At 36.8% G+C, this 19,276-nt stretch overlaps 1 protein-coding gene across 3 annotated transcripts in view; it reads right to left on the minus strand.

Annotated features, from left to right (window-relative positions):
• Positions 1-978: 978 nt before the first annotated feature.
• LOC132617416 (1,4-alpha-glucan-branching enzyme 3, chloroplastic/amyloplastic) overlaps positions 979-19,276 on the minus strand; it is a 23,594-nt gene continuing 5,296 nt past the window's right edge. The window contains exons 2-22 of one of the 3 annotated variants that reach the window (XM_060332417.1): positions 17,641-17,712; positions 17,423-17,487; positions 16,183-16,860; positions 14,568-14,728; positions 14,219-14,308; positions 12,780-12,855; positions 9,354-9,461; positions 8,226-8,316; positions 7,240-7,341; positions 6,825-6,927; positions 5,921-6,058; positions 5,753-5,824; positions 5,517-5,621; positions 4,857-4,934; positions 4,654-4,761; positions 3,596-3,676; positions 3,177-3,281; positions 2,303-2,388; positions 2,087-2,141; positions 1,717-1,794; positions 979-1,601 (exon numbers count right to left, since the gene is read on the minus strand). In XM_060332417.1, coding sequence (XP_060188400.1) covers positions 1,762-1,794; positions 2,087-2,141; positions 2,303-2,388; positions 3,177-3,281; positions 3,596-3,676; positions 4,654-4,761; positions 4,857-4,934; positions 5,517-5,621; positions 5,753-5,824; positions 5,921-6,058; positions 6,825-6,927; positions 7,240-7,341; positions 8,226-8,316; positions 9,354-9,461; positions 12,780-12,855; positions 14,219-14,308; positions 14,568-14,728; positions 16,183-16,860; positions 17,423-17,487; positions 17,641-17,712 — 2,407 coding nt within the window. In that variant the 3' untranslated portion in view covers positions 979-1,601; positions 1,717-1,761. The remainder of the gene's footprint in view (positions 1,602-1,716; positions 1,795-2,086; positions 2,142-2,302; positions 2,389-3,176; positions 3,282-3,595; positions 3,677-4,653; positions 4,762-4,856; positions 4,935-5,516; positions 5,622-5,752; positions 5,825-5,920; positions 6,059-6,824; positions 6,928-7,239; positions 7,342-8,225; positions 8,317-9,353; positions 9,462-12,779; positions 12,856-14,218; positions 14,309-14,567; positions 14,729-16,182; positions 16,861-17,422; positions 17,488-17,640; positions 17,713-19,276) is intronic. The other 2 variants (XR_009573727.1, XM_060332418.1) reach the window with 2 other exon arrangements.

Below are 19,276 nucleotides of genomic sequence, written 5' to 3' on the forward strand. Positions count from 1 at the left end.
AAGAGAGATATTCATAAATATTATTGTATATTAATTTGAGATAGTAATAGAAACACGTAAACTTTAAATTTTTTAATTCTCCTCTCATGCAAGTTGATTCCCTCTTGATATTCTTTATGTCGTGGTAAGTAAAAAGTTGAAGCCCTTTTTCCTTCCTGCTATATTATATCTGTGTCGGCCATGCAAAAGAGTGATAATATTGTTTTCTTTTTAATTTTTTATAAGACTCCAAATTCCAATTGTACGTTTCGTTCTGTGAAGAAGTGTTACTCAGCTTGATCATCTCCTTATCTCCATTCTTTTGTTTGCCCTTTTCATACATGCCTTATTGTTTGTATGACTCTTATCGATACTAAAAGCCAATCAACCACTTGTTAAACCCTTTATGAAAGAGTTTAAATTGTATGTACTAACAATATAAAAGATATTTATATTAATCTAGTCACTTGTAAATAAAGATAATTTCACAATTTAAAGTTTATGAGTTCTAGGGATCTTCCGCTTGCCTTGAACTCCTAATCTATTTATGCTATTGAGTTTCCAGCTTATTATATGTACATGTTAGTAAATTTCTCTAACACATAAAAATGATTAGGGCCAAAGCTAATGGTTTTTGCCGAACAAGTATACTAAGCTGTGCATCTACCCATGCTTCTAAGGTAATTGCTTATCAATCTGTATGATAAGCATAACTTGGCAATTACAAAAAAATGATACTGACAAACATGATATCATAAGTTAATTTATGCTAATAATAAAGTAAAATTATACCGTCGGTAATATATTAACTGAAATCCTTCAAAAAGATAGTGGTTAGAAACTTTAATGAAGACAGAATATAAAAAGTGCAGATTCAACTTTGAGATAATAAAAGTGGTGTGAGATCGATTAGATAGCATTATGGTAGCTAAATGTAAACACAGTAAGTATTTACGCTTAGTCTACTAAATATATGATAATAGATGAAGATGTAATACGTAAAACTAAGTTAAACTGCTTTGAGACCAGCAATGGTATACAAGAGTTGACTGTTAGAGGCCAAATACATCTATAAAATGAATATCTACAAGATAAATGTGTGATTATACAAGACTCGACATTTATCAGAAATGGTTACATTTGAAATAAGTTGAAGTAGCACAAATATATGACAAAATAAGAGATAGTCACATGAGATGGTTTGATTCCGATGTAGAACCCAAGATGTACCATTTCCTTCTCTAAGAGGTGTTTGTACATCTCGAATCAATGACTTTTGATACCACAATGTTCACAAAACATGACTCATCGATTTGAATGCTCTCCCGGCAACTTCAAAGGTGTCCGAGCCTGTTCACACCACATTAATTTGTTTGTGTATCCTAAACCGAGTGAGGGTTCTACTCGAGGCCCGTGAAATCTTTATCTGGCAGATGCTTTTGACCCCCATGGCAAGCCAATTTTTTTCGTCCATGCCCCATTGCACAGAAGAAGCGACTTATCCAAATGCTGAAGGCAAAAGTTCATGACAACTGACTAACCAACAGCCCGTCCTTAAGAATCACATAAACTCACCTCGGAAAAGCCACAGTATTGATCAGTATAAAGGGGCAAAGCAGAACCTATTAAAGATCAGAAAACAATATGAATAAAGTATACAAGCTTAATGAATAAGCACGAGGGCGCTTAAATACATGTTTAGAATCTGCGTCAAACTGATGCATAGTGTGAACCTACCTTTCCTTTGTGTTGTAATATGAGGCACTTTGACTGCTAGAGTGATCATGCTCTTAGAATTCGGGTCAACTTGTAGACCTGCAGAACTTAAACCAAGTAAATAAGCATTTGTCGGTTATTGGCCGATGGTTCGCGAAGGATGATTAGAGGGGCTGTTTTTTTTTTTTTTTTTTTTTTTTTTGAGACTTGTAACAATTAGAGGGGCTGTTTTAGCAAATATGTAACTCACAAGCGCTTTCCAAAAGAGAACTCACGTTTGCAAAATAATATTTCTAATAGCTTTGAGATACTTCATAAAATGTTGCAAGTTCAGAGCTTCTACTCTCGAAGCCAAAATTGGGAAAAAATAATTCAGAGAAAATTTTCAAACCTGAGCACTTCTACTAGGTAGAGGCACTTCCAAGCTAAATCTCATTCCATCAGCTCTGAAATGGGAATATTTAGACTCGCATTATATAAAAGTTGATACGGATATCATGTAAAAACATTGAAATGTCATCTTCCTAGGGGAAGTAGAGAACGTAAGTAAGCGACTAGATGTGGGTCATGTTAAAAAAGTGAAAAAGGAACGCAAGTGATTGGTTACCTTCTACTAATGGTTCTTTGAACATTCTGATCATGGCCAAGCAGTCCTCTACCGCCGTACTTCTTTTCATCTGTATTTATTGCGACCTATAAAAGTTTAACGAACAATAGGGTAAGAAATACCAATAAATTATAGCCAGAGAAGTTAAAAATCCATAGATCAAGTAATTAAATGATATGTCAACTGTGTTCCTCTATAGATGTAATATTCTCTGTAATTTCAAGTTATAGCTAGAGAAGCCAGAAAATACATAGGTCAAGTAATCAAATGATATGCCAACTATATTCCTCATAAATGTTATGGCGTTTTAAGACCACAAGTTTCAAAAGTCTTCGTTTCTTTCTTCAAAATCTGTGCCTAGTCAAATAGGTTCACAAAAATTGAAACGGAAGGAGTAATATTTTTCTTCATATTCATGCGGGATTGGGAGAGAAAAAAAAAAAAGGAAAAAATGATCCTCTTCTCACACAAGCTAGTGGTTAGTCTATGAATTTACTATGGAGGGCAGGAGGGACAGAAACAACAGCTACATAAATCCTTTCAACTTACAGACCCATTCCAAGTTGATGATCGTTTTTTTCCACTTTTCCTCATGTTCATGTGGGACTGAGAGTAAGAATATAGGAGAAATCTACATCTCGCACTAGGCTTAGATACTTCTTATCCCCGTAAGAAGAAAGTGAAAGACGCAAAAATATTTTATCTCATTACTTATATGTAAATGGAGGTGTAACCATTTACTAAAAGGCAACCACCTCTATGCCCGATCAAATTAGCTGCATAAAACTTCAGCCACAGGGACAGCAAATGTTGAACAGAAACTTCAAAATATTAGATTGAGGGAGACAGTAAGAAAAGGATAAATGGCACTTACTTGATATTCTCCAGCTTCTTCCACACCTATAATGTATGTTTCATATGAATTGGCAGGATGAAAGTTGAACACAAAGAGATTGGGACCTCTCAAGTAAGAAATCACCTGTTCCAAAGAATAATTTCACTCTTTATATTCAAGAAATAAATGTTTGCCATACAAACTAGTTATATTAATAAATTCCAGCGCAGAAGAACCTTTTATGATGTACCCCCCCCCCCCCCCAAACCGCCCGTAGGGGTCACAGACAGCTAAAATATGAGACCCTCCACCCTAACTAGGAAACCCCAATAAAACGGCATCTCAAGCATCACCTTCTAATTAACATCAATCAGGCATACTAGAAAAACGAGATACGGGCAAATATCGTCAAAATCGTAATGGAGAACCATCAAATTAAAGAGAGGCAGTGTTTGTACCATAGTAGTATCATTGACATGGTGAATGTTGGCAAGACCTCTGGACATAATTCTCCCATTTTTATCCAAGTCCATCATATCCTGAAAAAGAACGGAGTCAAAAATCTCTTCTTTCTTTTTCCCGTTGCTTGCAGAACAAATATTCCAATTTACAGCAGAGCTGGAAAGAAAGAGATGCATAACATATGCCTATAATTGAATCAAACACAAATTATCTCATCAACAACAAGCCCAGTATAATCCCACCATGTGGGGTCTGGAGAGGGTAGAGTGTACGCAGACCTAACCCCCACCTTGAAAGGTAGGGCGGCTGTTTCCGAAAGACCCTCGGCTACAACTAAAAAGGAAAAAGGAAAAAATAATGGTTATGGAGAGGTGATAAGTACCATCAAGTATGACATAAAATAATAAAGACGGGAGTAGCACATGAACCTCATTTATTAATGCATAACTATGGGAGCTACCTTAATTGACCCTACAGTATATCTTTTCCGCACAAATATCAGAAAAGGTTGCTATCCCCACTTGTGGGAATATACTAGGTACGTTGTTGTTGTTGTATCAGAAACGGTTGCTATGGCGTTTGGAAGCCTAACTATATATGCTCCTTGATGGAAAATAGGGGAATAAAGCAATATGTGCTATCCAACAAAATATGTACTAAAGAGTACACCATTTTTTCAGTACAGAATAACGGAACAGGTACACAGAATATCAGAAAAGGGTTGCTTGATGTGTGGAAGCCAAACTATCTTTACTCCTTGATGGAAAAAAGGAGAAAAGCAACATGTAAGATCAAACAGAATATATACTAAAAACTACACTCAAAGATCAAACAGAATATAGACTAAAGACTACACTCAAAGGGGAGATAAATTTAGTGACAGTCATTTACTAATGTCCAACTACTAGGCCTAGCTTGCATTGCACATATGGTGTATTTTCTCCACAGAGTACCAGAAAGTCGGTAATTAGGATTAATAAAAAACCAGAGAGAGAGAGAGAGAGAGAGAGGAGGGGGAGAGCAAATTTTGCATAATTAAGAGTTTAGTGGTTACCTTATCAAATGAGAACAATTGATCATGTATACCATTTTCCAATAGATCCCAGCGACGGTTAGCTAGTGAAAACGAGAAATTGTTGCTTGACATTGGAAACTCAACTCTCTGATGCAGGAAACAAATGTCATTTGGTACTAAATCTACTGTATTATAGTTGTGCCCGTCCACAAATCATATGTGCAGAAAATGACTACTCTCACCTTTGGGTGACCAAATTCATTGCCCATGAAGTTGAGGTATGCATGACCACCAATTGTAGATGTAATTAATCTGATCATCTATTTAATTCAAGAAGGTTCAAGCCATAATTAGACAAGCTCAAAATGCAAGGAATATCACATAACACAAGCAGGCAAGTAATCTAAAATTGTGCTGAGAAGAGGGAAATAGCCTAGTGTATGCTTTAGATAATTTGCATTAAGGAGTTTATCCGAAGAACTATCTATTAACCAGAGAATCAACAAAATCAGATTCAATAAGCTGAGCTATTTTTCCCAGAAGAAGAAAATCTTTAAAGGCTAGTTTCTTCTTGAAAGCACATGTAAGTTTCACATGAATGCCACTGCTTATTGACCACAAAATTAAGAACAAAGACAATCTTACACAGGTTAATTTTGACCTCAAATAAGAGGTAAGCATGTACGTTCACAAAAGATTATTTATTTTGGCCAGATTACCAAAATAGAGTGAGACAATATTATTAAGAGACGAGTGTAGGACGGCTGCTCATAGTACCAGATCTAATCAACCAAGGGTAACCAAGAAATGTCAAGCAATTACCCTTGTGTAGCAAGCAGGCTCTAGGTGGTACCAGATATTAACTTTCTACATGGAGTGTAAACCAAGAATCAAGAAATTACCTTATGTAACGAGCAGCCTCTAAGCACTGACTCTTGTGATAGAGAAGATTTGCCCGAGGAGTTACCAATCAGTATTTCTGCAAAGGAACGACCTCCAGAAATGGACTGCAAGAGAAGGAGAATTACAACCAGTCAGACAATGTTGATTACTCAGACCTTTAATATATGAAAGAAAAGTAAAGGAAAAGGAAGAAAAGCCATATATTCCACATGACAATAAAGAGAATTGTAGCTACCTGGTTGTGATTTTCTGCATACAAAAGCATCTTATTGGTATTTTGTCTATCGCCCACTAATGTGCTAACAATCTGAAATAAGACAACCAAATTAAATACCACCAACTACCATAGCATTAGATGTTCGAAAGGAGAAAAATCCTGTAAGCCAATAACGCAAGGTTCAACCTTACTCATGCACCATTCATGATCAGGAGTATTTTCAAGTAATCCAAGCCACATCTCTGAGGCAGAAAGATTGGAAAAATAATCAAAGCCCAGTCCACCTTGAGAAGTTGGGTCGCAGAGTCCAGGATACAGTGTTGCCTATGTAACAGAAAGAAAACTTTATCAAAGGACAGTTAGGGGTCATTTGATTTAGAAGCAGGTTATGCAAGGATTAGTAATGCACAAGATATAATGCAGGGATTAGTAATGCAAGAGTTGTAATTTAAGGATTATATGCTATTAGATATTTATTGTACTAAAATTTATTATAAAATCTACTTTTTTAAATATGTTTTTATCTTTTTTACTATAAAATATAAATTACTACATGAAGGGTTATATTTTTAATCTGCGTATTACTAACCTTGCATTCTTGTTCCACACGCTATCCTGCATAAAATAAATATATTGATTCCCGCATAACTTACGCAAGTACTAGTTATGCGGAAAGAAAATTTGAAACCAAACATGTCCTTAAGTATGCTAAACTTTGCGTGGTTCAGAAAAATCATATCAAATGTTGTTTTAAACAATGTTGAATTTTACGGGGAGATATTTCTCCATTACTCCAACCAAACATCACCCAAGGGTCTCAAAACAACAAGTTGCATGAAAAAAGGAAGGGACTCTGACACATCTAGTAATACAAGACTAAGAAGTAAACTTGCACAAGTAGAACTCACTCAACAATGAATTATCTTTACTTACTGAGAAACGATTAGTGAATTCTCTTTTCAAGAGATATCTTAAAGTATCATAAGGTATACTCAGCAGAACTAAATTCAATAGGAAAGGACTTCTACTTCCTCGAAAGCGTCTAAGAAAGCAATGAACAATTTCAAGAGAATTGAAAAATATGACTTACATCCTCCGCAATTGTGATCACATTAGGATGAAGAGCATGTAGGATTTCATTTGCTAGTATGAGGTACAATAAGGCGTCCTTGTCAACATATTGGTTGCAGTACCTGCAACAACAAAGGTTTTAGATTGTTGAAAAAAGACCACCCAACAGAATGATAGATTCTCATAATCTTCGAATGTTAACACACATCCTAGTCACATAGTTATCCAATTTGAGGTCCTTCTAGACTTGTTTATTAATCCACATTACACTCTCTAGCACTTCCTAATCAAAGATAGATATCAAAATACAGTTAAAGAATGCAAACATATGAATCTTAAATTTATGTCATTGGTGAACGATGCATAAACATTTTTTAAATAAGTAAACAATGCATGAACAATTTACATGACACAATTGAACTTTTGATGCTTACTCATCCATGTCACCAGTAAATGAAGCAAATCCATTATGCGTATACAACATGGATGAGAGCGAATGAAAATGGAAGCCATCGACATGATACTCCTCCACCCACCTGAAAAATATCATTGTATAAGCGAAATGACAAGAAAACAATTTCTTGCACAATCATGTCTGTTAGGTGAAAGCATTTAGTTTGAACAAAGAAGTTTGTTTCTTAAACAGAAATCAGATGCACTGATGCGTCAGCCGTACTGTTACCATGGATCTATGAGACTTTACTAGCAAGAGAACAAACATGCTGCCAACTGACTAGACACTACCAATCCACATAAGATTAACAAGGCGAGGACACTCTAATAGACGATTACTGTTGACAAACAGGGTCACCTCCACCAGGTTGTAGATGAATTATCAGCTTAAATATTTGCTTCACGAGGTGCCAAATAGCAGATTTTTTTTTTCTTTCTTTTTACCGGGGGTGGGGGAGTTTTTTTTTTTTGTGGGCGGGGGGGGGGGGGGGGGGGGGGGGGGTTGTTGGATAGCAGTTTCTTTGCTAGCTTCATGAGACACGAATGAGGATCATTGTTTTCAGACCATGGGCAAAGGATAGAGAGGACAATTGGGAACAATTCCCTTTGATAAAAAAGAATGGAATATCATCTGGGAAAGTGGCATGAGGCCGCATGCCGGTGAGCAGAAGCAATTTAGAATTCTACCAAAAGTGCATCTACTCTGATACAATGCGAAATTGAGGGAGAGGACTTATGTTTGTATTTCCCACTTGATACAAATGGACAACAACATAAACCTATATATAGGTTTAAAGTACAAAAAAATACAGTGTGGGCTTAATAATTAAGGGATGGTGGTGCATTTATTGCACAGCCATCAACATTTATCTGGTGCCAAACCTTGACGTCTAACGAAACTTAAAGCTAGCTATGAAACTGAGAGAATAGCAAGCATAGGATGGAAACCATACAACTATAAACTCACCAGTTCAGATTTGAAAGAAGAAAGTGCAGAACATCAGGATCTCCATATTTGAACATCCGTGTGCCCCAGAATTTGTGGTGTCCACGTTTACCTAGTTATGTAGTAAATATAGAACTCAGGATCCAAAAAAAAAAAAAAAAAATCATATACTATCAAAGTATTGAAATATTTAATCATATGTAGTTCTTTTACCAAGTTACTGAAGAGAAATTCCAACTAGTTAGAACTTCCATCAACATACGAAGGCAACAAAAATAGTATATCAGACGAACTAGTAGAATAACCAGTGAATGTGTAGTCTTGACTTTCTTCAAATTTGAATTCAAAATAAATCTCCAACCTCGACTGTCCTTATATTCTGTCGTAGACCAAGCTTGAGCTGAAGTTTATATTTTTTATGGCCGTGCACAACAAAAGTACTTATTTTTTGCATTAATATTTTTTTTATAAAGTTTTCTACATAAATATATAAAAAGGCATATTAGGAAAACGAATGGAAAAGGAACAAGGTTGACCTTTGATGGAATATTACACTCCATCTCTCATTTCTACGTTTTCATTTTGTCTATGACAATAACTTACTTTATTATTAGGGTAAATTGACATACACACACACATATGCACATCATACACGTGTGTGTATGTGCACGCCCACAGCTCTTGTTCAATGTAAACTTAAATATACCTAATGGACAACACTTGTGCAATGGATATTTCAGCTAGTTAGAGATGCCTATGCAGAGCTCAATCCTTTTCCAATATAATGTAGCAGGTGTAGGCCAAGCCAGCAATCATTTTTGTCATGTAGTAGTTCCAGAATAGATACTAGTACTAGTATAATAGCGATGTAAGCAAATTGGCTTGCGAATCCCAGAACCGCATACCACAAATGACACACGCATCAGGGAACAAAGTTTGTGATTTTGTAATGTAAAAGGGCAACCCGGTGCACTAAGCTCCCGCTATGCGCGGGGTCCGGGGAAGGGCTAGACCACAAGGGTGTATTGTACGCAGCCTTACCTTGCATTTCTGCAAGAGGCTGTTTCCACGGCTGATTTTGTAATGTAACAAGTAAAAAATAACCGGGGCGTCAAGTGCTTCTAAACATTCTCACTTCGAAGACTATACCAGTGTGGAAATAGCAATCATTTGTTCCATCAAAAAGAGATAACCCAACCATTTCATCTGCTGCTGCATAAGAGTGCACAATCTCCAAAAAGACGAGCAGTCCAAGCCCTGCAAAAACAGAACATGATTAGTAAAACCCAATACAATAAAGAGAAATCATAACAAGGAGGTGTATCACAATGCTATCCAGAATATTCATTAACGTAAGAAGACAATGTTTATAATCATTACCAGCAAACACAAGTTAAAGGCAATAAGAGGCATAAGCTGAAGAGAGCATTGGAAAATATTTTCTTAACGTAATTTTAAAATCTAAGTTGACATGTTGTGTGTTGCATAGTATAAGTAATAATCATTGAGACACCATTATTCGCCTCAAAAGAAAGAATTTAATGATATCAACATGGTTTTAAGACGTTTCTTGTAATAGTTTTGAAGGAGACATGTCTCAGAATAATTTGAAGGCTCACAAGATAGCATCCTCTAGTTGATAGGACTATCTGTCAATACATTCCCAAAAATCAATAAACTATGTTCACAAGTCTCCTACATTCCTTGGCAGGCAAATGGTGTTTTATGCTTCCGATGCAGCCAAGCGTAGGAAGGTGGGTAAGTTCTGCAAAAGAGTAAGGTCTTAGCTTGAGGCAATTAGCTACAAGGAATTGTTAGGATGAAACTGGTTCAATTCTTTTTATTCAGGTTGAGCAATCTGCAGACAGCGGCATAGACGTTAGGTTTATGGAATATCTAGTAATGAATGAACATCTTCTAAGTTCAAGAAACCAAACAGAATGCATTAAGCAAATATAGCTTCCAAATGAACCTGGCAGAAAGTTAATGTCAAGGAATTGCTCGGGCGTAACTCATTTAATAAATTTGATCACTTTGACCAATCTGCAGACAGCACAGCATAGTACACATAGGCTTATAGGGTATCCAAGAATAACTTACGAGCATCTTCTGAAGTTCCAGATGCCAAAGAAAATGCATTAAGCTATGCTATTCTAAACAGAAAATATACTAAAAGAGCCTGACAAAAAGTAAGTGTATATCAATTAATCAATCAGTAAATGTGTAACGACCCGATATTTTTACTCTCAAGTGAATTTTAGAGTTATTCCCTTAATTATAACTAACTAATTTTAACGGATTTCATATCGGAGGGGTAACTATGGAATATAGTCCACATCATATGCTTATATTTATTTATTTTCTTGAAAGTGTTAGTAGTATATATATATAGTTTGAGATAGTCAGTTAATTATGCATAATGGGCAAATATCATTATATGGATTGAATAATTAAGGATTTAAATAATTTTTTTTTTTTTAAAAGAAGGGGTGGGCCGAGTCACCCCCAAATTGCAGGCCACGTTTAAGAGGTTATTAGGGATTAGAAAATTTTCTGGTATTGAGAAGGAAACATTGTAGCATCAGGAGAGGATTTGGTAACGTGTACTGAGAGTGGGAGAAGTAGAAGTCCAAACTGTCGTATTCAGGTACTATGCTAAATTTATTCTATAGCTATGTTTCATGAATTGAATTAGAATAAGAGTACAGTTACTTTTTTTATGACATAATGTAAAGAATTTACCTTTTGGGGGACACAATGATTATGGGGTAAGTGATGGTGTTTAATAGGCATTGGGAATAGCGATATAAATTTTTTTATAATGGACAACTTTTCAAGATTATAGTTCCACTTTGATTTGCACAGAGAATTCGTTTGGGGTTTCTGAATATTGTTAGACTAGGTTTATAAATTACAACTCATGGGTTGGTAAAGATTAGAAAGACAGAATCTCTACCGTAGTCTGTAGGGAAAGCATTTTTTAAAACCAGTGCATTTTTTTTATGTGAGTAATTGAAGGGATAAGTCGACTAATAGCATGTCAATTATTGGACTTTGAACCCGAGGTGTCTTACAATTATGGGATTAGTTTCTCTTCACTAATTTGGACTCGTTATTCATGTTTTGAATAGATTGAGGCTATCGGATATAGTTTGAAGAGATTTTGGCGTTTCAAGAGAGGTTTGCATTCCGGTTATAAGGCAAGTGAGGCTTAAACTCTTAGTTTACTTGCTTTTCATAAAAAGCATATGGTTTGTGTTGTATGTATGCATTTAAACCATTTAGTTCGTGTGAGTGGGCAAGCATGTTCTAAATTAGATAATTTCCAAGTTTCTAAAATCTAAAGTAATGACCGTATGAGTCCTTTAGCGTAATTTCGCTTAAATAGATACTATTTTATAGAAATGTAAAGTTTAGAAGTGGTATTGAATGGATGTATGTTCCACTTATCATATCTTCAGAGGGGCATACTTCCACAGGTCCGATTGATGTTCGGTGAGAGATAGGTGCTAGAATTTTAAGTAACCCGGGTAAGATGGGGGTAAATAATGCCCTCTCCGGAAGACGGGGTAAGACATAGACAAATACGTACTATGTCCCGTGAGCATAGATTCAGATTCAGTGTAGTGCATCTATTGCTTGTCCGGGTAAGATGGGGGTAAATAATGCCCTCTCCGGAAGACGGGGTAAGACATAGACAAATACGTACTATGTCCCGTGAGCATACGTTCAGATTCAGTGTATTTCATGTATTGCTCGTCCAGGTAAGATGGGGGTAAATAATGCCCTCTCCGGAAAGCGGGGTAAGACATAGATAAATACGTACTATGTCCCGTGAGCATAGATTCAGATTTAGAGTATTTCATGTTCTGCTTGTTTGTGCTTCATGATTTTAGCTTTAGCTTCGGTGTTTGTATATATTTAATATACTTGTACTGTGTAATTGCTTTTATGCATTATCAGGGATTTCAAAGACTTGCCCCAGGGGTAAGCTGAGAGTGTCGATGATCTTGCTGGGTCTTTTAGACTCACACTTGTTGATGTTGTATGTGTGCAGGTGTGGTTAACGGTGACCAGGTAGCCGATACTTGATTCATTCCAGCTTTGTTCAGTCCAGTTCAGTAGAGGTGAGCCACCATTAGATCATGGCGGCCTCTTCTTCTTTAGTTGACTTAGTAGTATTCCGAGCTTCGTCTCGTACTTTTCTATTCAGACTAGTAGTTCCATGACTTAGACATTTTTATGGGGTTTATGGGCAAGACTCAGTATTTGTATTTCACTTCCGCACTTTTCTTTATATTATGAGACTTTGCGTATTATTCATTTTATTCTTTAATTTTCGCATGATTTGCTTAGAAGGTTCGCCTTATGGGTAGAAGCTCGTCAGGTGCCCGATCACGGCCTGAGTGTCAGATTTGGGTCGTGACAAAATGACACCTCAATCACAAATATACAGAGTATAGTTATCAGAAAAACAAAAGGAAAGAGAAAAGCAAATAATGTGCAACATAAGCAGACACTAACAGCTTAGCAGGACGTAAACCATATTTGCCCCGGTCAAACGTCAAGGATTACCATGTGCTTCATCAACCAAGCGCTTGAAGTCATCCGGTGTGCCATAACGGCTACTAACAGCATAAAAATTGGTCACCTTTATAGGAAAAAAGACGGTGAAATTATATTGATGGTGAGAGAGAAACTATAAATCATCCTTATCAGAAAGAAACTATATATCATAAAGGCTGAGCAGGTTCCGAGTCAATACAAAAAGGTTATAAGATGTTGCCCACTACACTATTGCCTAATAGCTAAAAAGAGTGAGAGGGCATAAAGATGCAATCTTTCAAATGCATAACCTGACAATAATATCGGTCAATAAACACTGTGTTCATGCAGGATTCATGAATTTACAGTCTGTTAGTGTTGCCTGACTCGAAGATTGATAAAAACCGCAGATTAAGCATCTGATATATTCCATATAGTAATTGACTGTAGGAAAGGGCATCAATTGGATATTTGCCTCAAATAAAGAGAAAATATCCCAGCATCAAGCTGCCTCTCAGTTTTCAACATAAAACGCCATCTGTGCATTCAGCTTACTATTGTAACCCTCAAAAATAGAAAATTATGCTCGGTTATAGGGTTGGAAATAAGAGGTGTTAGAAGATGAAAAATAAGGAGACTAGTCGTTTCACAAGATCGGTAAGGAAGTAAAAGTGTTTTTTTTTTTTAGTGGCTGTGCTGTAGACACGACCATTCAATGCTTCCTCTAACGGAAGTAAACCAATAAATAATTTTCTTCTTCCGCCTCACCCTCCCTACCTAGAACTACCAAGCCCCTTCACCAGTGACGCCCCATTTCCATCCCTGACATCACCACTGACCACTATAAACCTCTATATTGGCCCTTCACTGCCACCCTCAACTTGTCACCACTCGCTCCCGATCACCACCGAGGGAACTACCAAGTCCCACCTTTCCTCAACATCATCTCCTTCCATAAAATCCTATTGACTGCAAATGCAGAGACATACCCACGCACAAATTGACAGATTAACTCCTTTCACCGATCCCCTTTTTCATTCCTCAACTGTCTCGTTCTCACCACTCTAGAGCCACATTCAGTAAGTTCACATTTCTTTTTCTTTTTGATAAGGAGCACTAAGTTTGCATTTATATTGTGCCCTTCAAAGGCCATTACAAAAAAAACATACCCAGTGTAATCCCACAAGTTTCTCTTTTTTTTTTTTTTTTTAAACCTCTTGCTGTTATTCAATAAAAGAGGTCCTGGGCAAAAAAATTGAGGTGAGGCTTGGCGCAAGAGGGCCGTTCTCGCCTGTCACCAAGTTAAAGCTTGGTTGACCATGTAACAAATCCCAAGTAAATAATATGAAAGTCCAATAACATGACTCACTTTTTTATAGCAGCAAGCACAAAAGAAGTCCAATTTTGAGAATGTAGCATATGTAGCTTTCAGGGATAGAGAATTGAGGAGAAACTAATTTGTAACTCACTCTATATCCAACTGTGAAATAATCCTTGTGCTCAACAACTCCTATTATTTGTATTGCATTGTATCCAGCTTCTTTTACATGTGGAAGGACCTGGAATGACAAAAAGGAAATATATTAACAACTTGCAAAGACATAGAAAAAACAAATTTTTCATCCATACAAATGCAAAAAGATAAAAGAAAAGAAAAACACTCTTTCAGCATAGAAGAAAATATTTCTGGTAAAACACACCTTTCTTTTAAATAATACGGATTTAGTTCAGATATATCAACCTAAAGATTTTGAAGTGTAACACTTGAAAAAGATTTGATGCCAACACTAATTGCAAAATAAAGGACAATGTAGTCACCTTGCTAATAAAATCATTGAAAGAGGAAACTTTTGGTTCCTGACCAGAGATACCAACATGACATTCATATATGCGCAAGGACTTAGGCTTGACTGGCTGCTTGTGTTTCCATGTATAAGCATACTCAGGAGGTGGTTCCCAGTGGACTGCCAATGCTTGCTCTGCAAATGAGCAAAGGAGTTCAGCAACATCAATACATATTCCAGTCATATCCAGGAAGGACTAACGGTAGCTAACGAAATCAATGATATGATTATGTCCTGCATCTCTTTTGCAGCGGGCATGGAGATTCAATTTCGAATCATCTACCCAAGGTAGGGGTAGGGTCTGTGACTCTGCGTACACTCTACCCTCCCCAGACTCCACTTTGTGGGATTTCAATGGGTACGTGGTTGTTATACTCAAAATGCTCATCACAAGTCACAACGCACAAGTCAATAATGGAGGGTGGTAATAATGAAAAAAAGGCTTGACTTACGGCTGAAGTTAAAAGAAAAAAAAAGTCAATTATGGAGGGCCCTCTCCCTCCCTGCAATAGTTGCCTACCCTTTCGTCCCTTCACAGATATAACTTAAATTTTTTCTTACCGAGATACAACTTATAGTGCTAACCATGACGCACAAGTCAATTATGGAGACCCTGCCTCTCCTCACTACCTCTTTTTCCTTCACACACTCTCTCTCTCTCTCTCTGCTGGAACTACACAAGCAGCAATTGCCTACCCCTTCCTCCCTTCACAGATAAAACTTAGATTTTTTTTCGCCGAGATAAAACTTATAATGCATCAGTTTATATATTCACAGACCTTTCAATAAAGTAAATTATACACATTCGGAGTGTATGCCATATACCACTCCACCACTTCAATTAAAAGTGTCACCTATCTTTTCCTTTCAACCTAAATGATACTTGATGCATGAACATTTACCTCCAACGGGGTTAGGGGGTATTTTGATCTAAGCTTGTTGATGGATCACTAGGCTAGGTTAATGAGGCCCGCTTTACTCTTAAAGCTCCGTCCGCTGCTCAACCTTCTTATCAGCAAATTATTGGATGAGGTTTTTGAACAGAACATTCGAAAAGCAAGAGGTGTCAGCATGCAAGCATACATGCACAAATTAGGGATAACTCATAATAAACACTACACATATTGTAGCTTGTCACACACCCAAATGTATGGCTTAGCAGTTAATGACACTGGAACGTATCGTGGGAGACAAGCTATGCAAAAAACACTTTGTGATTTCTTCCCATCGGTGTAAGTTTTAGCGGACAGAGTTTACCCAATACCTATACCAGTGGGAGGTTGCAATTACTCGATGTTTTAGTAAATATGCGTGGAAGCTGGCCTAGACACCATCATCGACAAGAAAATATGACACATTTATTATACGTGTGTTTTGTAACTTGTCATAGCTACAATTGGATATGTGAGTAAGATCCTAAACATGTAAATACTCATACATTTACGCATGTCACTGACAGGTCATATAGGCAGACAAACAGAATACAGCAAAAGAAAAATATTCATAATTCTACATGCTTGAGTGATTCTTTTTGTTATATCTCAGCTAATTGCATATAAACCAGTTATGGATGTAAAATGCTTGTTTACCTGGAATGACAAAAGTAGCCCATGCAGAAACTCGTTCAAGAGGCCCATCTGGTGTGTTAAAATACACCCTGTATTTGCTTCCATGAGGTAAAGCAGGCATATATTTCTGTAACCAACCATTCCTTCCCTTTTTAGTTTCCAACCAGTAAGCAATAGGAGGCTGCTTCGTACGAAATTTCTTAAATGATTCATGATCACCTATAACATTGAAAATATCATATTCTTTTCCATTATCTATCACATCATACGACGGCAAATTACTTGCTGGATCAGTTTTTTGTTGCTCTTTCCAAGCTTTGTATCGTGTGGCTGCATCAGGCATTTCTTCTAGTTCCTCTTCTGTTTGAGGTCCATTTGGGCCAAACATTTCCTCATATAACTTTGCTGCCGCCTCGTAACGTGATTTAATGAAGCGATCTTCTCCAGGTTCCCAATACTCATCATTTGCTTTTTTAAAGATTTCCTCGACGGCAATACCAGTGTCACCTTTGTCATAGTCATCCACGTAATTGTACTGTTGAAAATACAATTTATCAGGTTCTTCTCCTTGACGCAATTTATCTTCAAGAATAATAAACCAATAACCATAATCGTCATGACCAAAATGACCCTCCCTGGCACAATTATCAGTTGTTGACCACCCATTAAAATCACCAATCAGAGCACAGTAGCGAGCACCTGTTTCAACATCATAGCACTTGTAGGTCAAAACCACAAAAGGAAAAAGAACACCGAAACAAAGAAACAATTGCTGACCATCAAGTGCTAAATCCACTCCCCATCCCGTCTAATTGTGTCACACAATTGACGATACATAAATATTTACATTGACTTGCATATAATCTCATTAAACATCAATGAATTATTTAAGTTCGTGCATAAAGGTTACTTTACATGGGAAACCTCAAATCAAGTATTTTTCTAAAGTGATATCGCATCAGTCTTAACGTGAAGCACTAATTGAATTAGATGGATAGAGAACTTTAAGGCAATAATGAAAATCAGACGATACCAAATGGTGAGCAACTTTCAAAATGTCATGTAGTGGATGGATGAAGTTTGAAAGGATAATGGAGTCTATATACTTAGTAGTTGCAGAATGCCCAATGTCACTAAAAATAAGCACCAAATGGTAATGTCACAACGAAGCATGAAATAATACAAAAGTAATTAACATTAGGAAGATAAATGTTGATACTAGAAACACGTTAAGATGACAAATTGTTGTATGGATTTGAACCTGGAGCCCACTCCAAGAAATCAACTCGATGCTGCATGTTGCGATGCATACCCAGTAATTCATACCTGTGAAATAGACATCCAGAATCAGTCAAAAACAATTCAAGACGCATTATATGATACTATTAGAAAATAGTCACAGAATGATACTCAGACACAGAGACAAATAGGAGAGAGGAAGGCAGATATCAATGTAAGAAATTCGCCGGCAAAACTAACCCAGAAGACATCTCCTTGAGACTGAAGTGACGAGTCAATATTTCATCCTTCAAGTCCTTCAATGATTTATATCTGCAAAGCAGAATAAGTAAAAGAATGAATTACTCAAATGGTTCAAAAATGAAGAAGTAGCAGGAAGAATCCAAAAATACTTAATTAGAGTTGCTGCTCATTATTATTTTGGATAAGAGGGTTCCAGAAAGCCTAAAAGATCATAGAAATATGTTACGTGCAACATTAAAATGTTGGGCCCTCGTGTTGTGTTATCCACGTGTATGGGATGTGTTAAGCCCCACATTAATTGAGAGGGTGGGTTCCAATATCGCTCTTGGCAGTTCTCCGCTCATTAGCTAGCTTTTGGAGTTGAGTTAGGCCCAAGGTACATTTGTTCACAGTGAACATTGGCCCTTTACATCACCAGGAACCAAGGAAAATCTTGTAGCCTATTCAAACTCTTATGATTGCTGAGCGGCGAGCGCAAAATTTACATTTCATCAAAGGTGTTCATCATTGAGGACAAGGATGTTTTCTAGAGGGAAACAGATATTATGCAAAATTGGAAGATGGAAACAATTTGAATCTTGAAAAAAAAAAATCAGTTGTGAAGTCACAGCAGTCATGTTCAGTTGAAAACTGTTAGTTTCTTTCATCAGCTTCAGTGTAAACGGCCTCACTACATAAGAAGCTCAAATTGTAATATTAAGAGAGTATTGTGAATTGTGAATATTAGAACAGAATTTTCATTTTCCCCATTCTTTCTCCTCTCTCAATTATGTTCAGTAATTTGTTCAAGGGCTTCTCTTCTTTTAGGTCCTGTAGAACTATCCAATTGCTGTTTCCCAGTTAGCAGAAGAAAGAGCATTACAAAATAGTATTATAATTCCGTATAGTGCGTTGAAGAACCTAAGGTCTCATGTTCAATTTCCAGTAAAAGCATAAAATACACTAGGCGTGACAGAGTTAGCATGTACTAGAATTAGTCAAGTTGTCTGCAAGCTAGCCCGGATACCACGGTCATCAAAACAAAGATAGCACTATATAATTTAGAGATAATTGTCAAAAACACACTTCAGCTATCACTTTTTCGCGAGTTTCATACCTAAACTAGCAGTGCTCCCTTTTAGTCCCCGAACTATCACCGTCTACTCAACTAGGTGTGTTTTAATACAAACTGCTTTTTGGGGGAGAGATACTATTTCACCAATCGAGTCACAGGTTTCTAACATATTCATACCTAACGATTTTCCACAAAGTGGTGACGAAACGTATAACTTGTACAAATCTTTCCATTTTCCAAGTCGATCCAATCCATTCATTCGTAGAGCTATTTACTCGATCGCAGACATTTCTGGAACACCTCTAACAGAGGGACGCTAACGGATTCTTCCAATATCAATAGGTTGATTGTTTCTCTCCTGTATCTTCCCAAAGGAAAAAAGATCTCTGAGAGTTGTTTCCTGAATCCGAAAGAGAGTACTTGGGTTCTCCCAATAACTAAAAAGTGTAGCATGCCTGAATCTAACTAGGGTTCACGTTGGTAGAGGAACCGGATCGGAAAAAAGAGGGATTCTAGTTGTAAGATATCTAATGAAACCGTCGCTGGAATTGAGATCTTATTCAAAGAGAAAGATCTCAA

The sequence above is a fragment of the Lycium barbarum genome, chromosome 11 (assembly GCF_019175385.1).
Source record: "Lycium barbarum isolate Lr01 chromosome 11, ASM1917538v2, whole genome shotgun sequence".
Lineage (NCBI taxonomy): Eukaryota > Viridiplantae > Streptophyta > Magnoliopsida > Solanales > Solanaceae > Lycium > Lycium barbarum.